General features: G+C 44.3%; 1 protein-coding gene across 1 annotated transcript in view; it reads left to right on the top strand.

Moving 5' to 3' along the window:
* Nucleotides 1-2,940, top strand: part of EMP1 (epithelial membrane protein 1) — a 15,561-nt gene extending 12,621 nt beyond the window's left edge. The window contains exons 3-5 of the mRNA XM_009290046.2: nucleotides 273-375; nucleotides 482-622; nucleotides 1,231-2,940. Coding sequence (XP_009288321.1) covers nucleotides 273-375; nucleotides 482-622; nucleotides 1,231-1,394 — 408 coding nt within the window. The 3' untranslated portion in view covers nucleotides 1,395-2,940. The remainder of the gene's footprint in view (nucleotides 1-272; nucleotides 376-481; nucleotides 623-1,230) is intronic.
* The last annotated feature ends 217 nt before the right edge of the window (nucleotides 2,941-3,157 follow it).

Below are 3,157 nucleotides of genomic sequence, written 5' to 3'. Positions count from 1 at the left end.
GAAAAGGATGATCTGAATGATTTCCCCCCCCATCACGGGAACAGACTTCCCCAGTGTTTTGCTCAGACCAAATGCCTCCTGGCTTTGGAAGCCTGCGTCATCTCCCACCCGCTTTGGCTGTTCATCTGCTGCTGACACACACTGACTTTTTCAGCTCTCTGTCTCGTGGCACTTGGGCTACTCTTGCTCCCCTTACGGTTTAGTCTGACAACTGGACAGAAGAGCAAGGAAGCCCCCCTCCCCCTTGACGCAATTGTTTCATCCTGTTTCAGGTTTGGATGGTGAGTTCTTCCAACGTAGGAATGGCCTCATCGGGACTCTGGCTGCTGTGCAACAAGACCTGCGAGCAGCTGCCAGTCAACAGTCATGATGATGGTAAGTTACATCTGCATTTTCATTGTGGTGATGAATTGCAGGACCTTGGTGCACAATACCAAGGCTGAGTCCTACCTTCTCAAATCTATGCCCTGTGTGTTCACAGCTTCCCTCAAAGCCGTGCAAGCCTTTATGATCCTCTCGATCATTTTCTCCGTCATCGCGCTTGTCATGTTCATTGTCCAGCTGTTCACCCTGGAGAAAGGCAAACGTTTCTACATCACTGGAGCTATCATGCTGGTTTGCTGTAAGTATGCATGCCTTGCGATGGCCCTGCATGCGTCCCACTGCCTCTGCAAGCGCAAGTAGCCACATGTGTCTGCCACATATGGCCATCAGGGGAGGTTGTCAGCCAGCTAAATGTTTCCAGTGGCCCATTTTTTTGATAACACAAATCACTGAGGGATTGGAAAGTGTTGGGTTTTTTTTTAGTGTATATAATGAAAATATTACCAGATTGTCATTAGAAAAGCCCAGAGGGTTTTGCAAAATACCTTTGAAAGACGACAAAAAGGATTCAAGTATGTTGGGGGGCAGGGGAGTAAACAGTTAAACAGCTACTGCTCATGGGATTCAACATGTAGCACCAAACTGTCTGCAGATCTTATTACTGATTTCCTCCTAACAAAGGTTTATTCCCTATGGCACCCACTAAACAAGCCCCGAGTGCCTTATGCCGTCACATCTGCAAGAGAAATCCTCCATAAATAAGCCTAATGGGCAGCAGCCCCTCTCTCATATGGCACAAGACATGCATTACAATCCCAAGGGACAACAGTACTTCAGAAATCCTGCGGCAATGCTGGTTTGTGTGCATTTTCCAATTCTCTTTCTTTTCCCCCTTCCTTCTCACAGGGATGTGCATTCTGATTGGAGTCTCCATTTACACAGCTCGGTTCACAGGCAAGATGGCCAGCTTCACAAATTCTCACCATGGCTACTGCTTCATATTGGCCTGGATCTGCTTTTGCTTCAGTTTCATCATCGGCATCCTCTACCTTGTTCTTAGGAAAAAATAAGGCTGATGAGAGTCCAGGGGAGAGGGTTGGCTACTGGGAATGGGAAAGAATTGCTCTGCTGAGAGAACTGTTGGGCCAATAGACAAAAACAGCCACCATCATCACCACTGCCACCACCACAGAAAAATCCCTAACAAAGCTAGAATCCTCAGAAACTCCTTCACCAAAGAGAGGGAGAAACAGCTCCAACTGATCTAGCACTCCTGGGGCTGTTGCACCAGAAATCTGCAAGTGACCCAGACAGCTCTTCTCCTTTTCTGCAAAGTCATGTCATACCTTCACAAAGCTTCAAGCTCAGCAGTGATGATGGAAGGGCACCACAAAAACAAGGGCTACACCTTTCTCCCTTCCTAGAGCCCTTCTCACTTACCTTTCGGTGTGCCTTGTGGGTTGGGCAGTGAGGCTTATGACCCCTTTTTTTGTCCATTGAAACAAATGGGATGGGGCTTTTGTTACATTTTTTTTTATATATATATATATATGCACATATGTGAAAGTTAAAGACATTAAATTGAGAAGCAACCCAATAGAAATCAGATTAAATTCATATTACAATATCTACAGAAATAAGGCAGCAATTTTTTTTGCTATTCTGTTTACTATTTGACATTCCAATGGTTGAATCAGATGCAGGTAAGAAAGGCAAATATACAGGTGTGGATGATAAGGGGGGGCGGGGAGAGAGAGAGAGAGAAAGGTTGGGGTGAAGATACACAGGGGTTCCTAATTACAGACGATGCAGTTGCTCAATGATGCACATGCAGGGAGGGAATCATCTGGGCGTGGTTCTACACTAAAATCTTCTGTTCAGCTCCAGAACATGGTAACAGCACTGCAACATCGCAGATCTTTACTGAGACAAGTCCTTATCTGTAGGCAGGGTTTTTTTTCCCACATCGTCACCCGGTACATGGTATTAATTGAGAGCCCCACCTTGTGACACAGCTCATCTCAAAGGCCGATGATACTGGTTAGCAGAGGAAATTTATTCCCTAATGAGAGATTAGGAGAGATGAGGCAGGGCTTGTGAGTTCTGCTCCTTGCTGCACAACCTTAGGCCAGTTACTTAACCCGGTGCTTTTCCATCTGCCAAATTCTTCCATAAAACTATACCTACCTCCCAGGCTTGCTGAGAGATTTTGAGTCCACTCTGTAATACAAGGTCCCCATGTGAAAGGGTGGCATGGGAAACTAAGGCATTGGTACTGCTGCAACCTACAAATTTCTGTCAGTTCAAAGAATCTCAGTCACAAGTGGCATTTGTAAGGGACGAGGTCAAAAATTCCTGTGACTCCATCCACGACTAAAAGGCAGAGAGTATAAAAAACCATGCAGGTGCAGATTGTGCATGGATGCTATTTACCTCTCTCTCTCTCTCTCTCTCTCCTTCTGTTACATTTTCTTCTTATGTAGACTTTATCAATTTGGTGGATATATTCTAGTACTGTATGTTGCTGTTTCATTAACAAAGGTTATTTCATATATAGTCATTGTAAATATTTTGAAATGCATATTTTTAACTTTAAGGGTATAAAAATAAAATCTGTTTCCCTTTATTATAAAGAGTTTTACTCTGGTTTTTTTTTTTTTTCATTAGTGTTTCAGATATTTGCTAACAGAAGCATTTGCTGTTCTCACTGAATCAAAACTCACCCCTTTAAGACGATGCAGAACTACCATGTTCGCTTGCTTGTCAGAATATGAGATTTCCTGTTCTGGAGGGGAGGAGGAAGCAGAACAACTCTCAGAGCTCCTGTTTCAGG

This window comes from Aptenodytes forsteri, unplaced genomic scaffold, assembly GCF_000699145.1.
Source record: "Aptenodytes forsteri isolate BGI_AS27 unplaced genomic scaffold, ASM69914v1 Scaffold284, whole genome shotgun sequence".
NCBI lineage: Eukaryota > Metazoa > Chordata > Aves > Sphenisciformes > Spheniscidae > Aptenodytes > Aptenodytes forsteri.
Note: the sequence above shows the minus strand (reverse complement) of the source record. Positions and strands in the feature narration are given on the sequence as shown.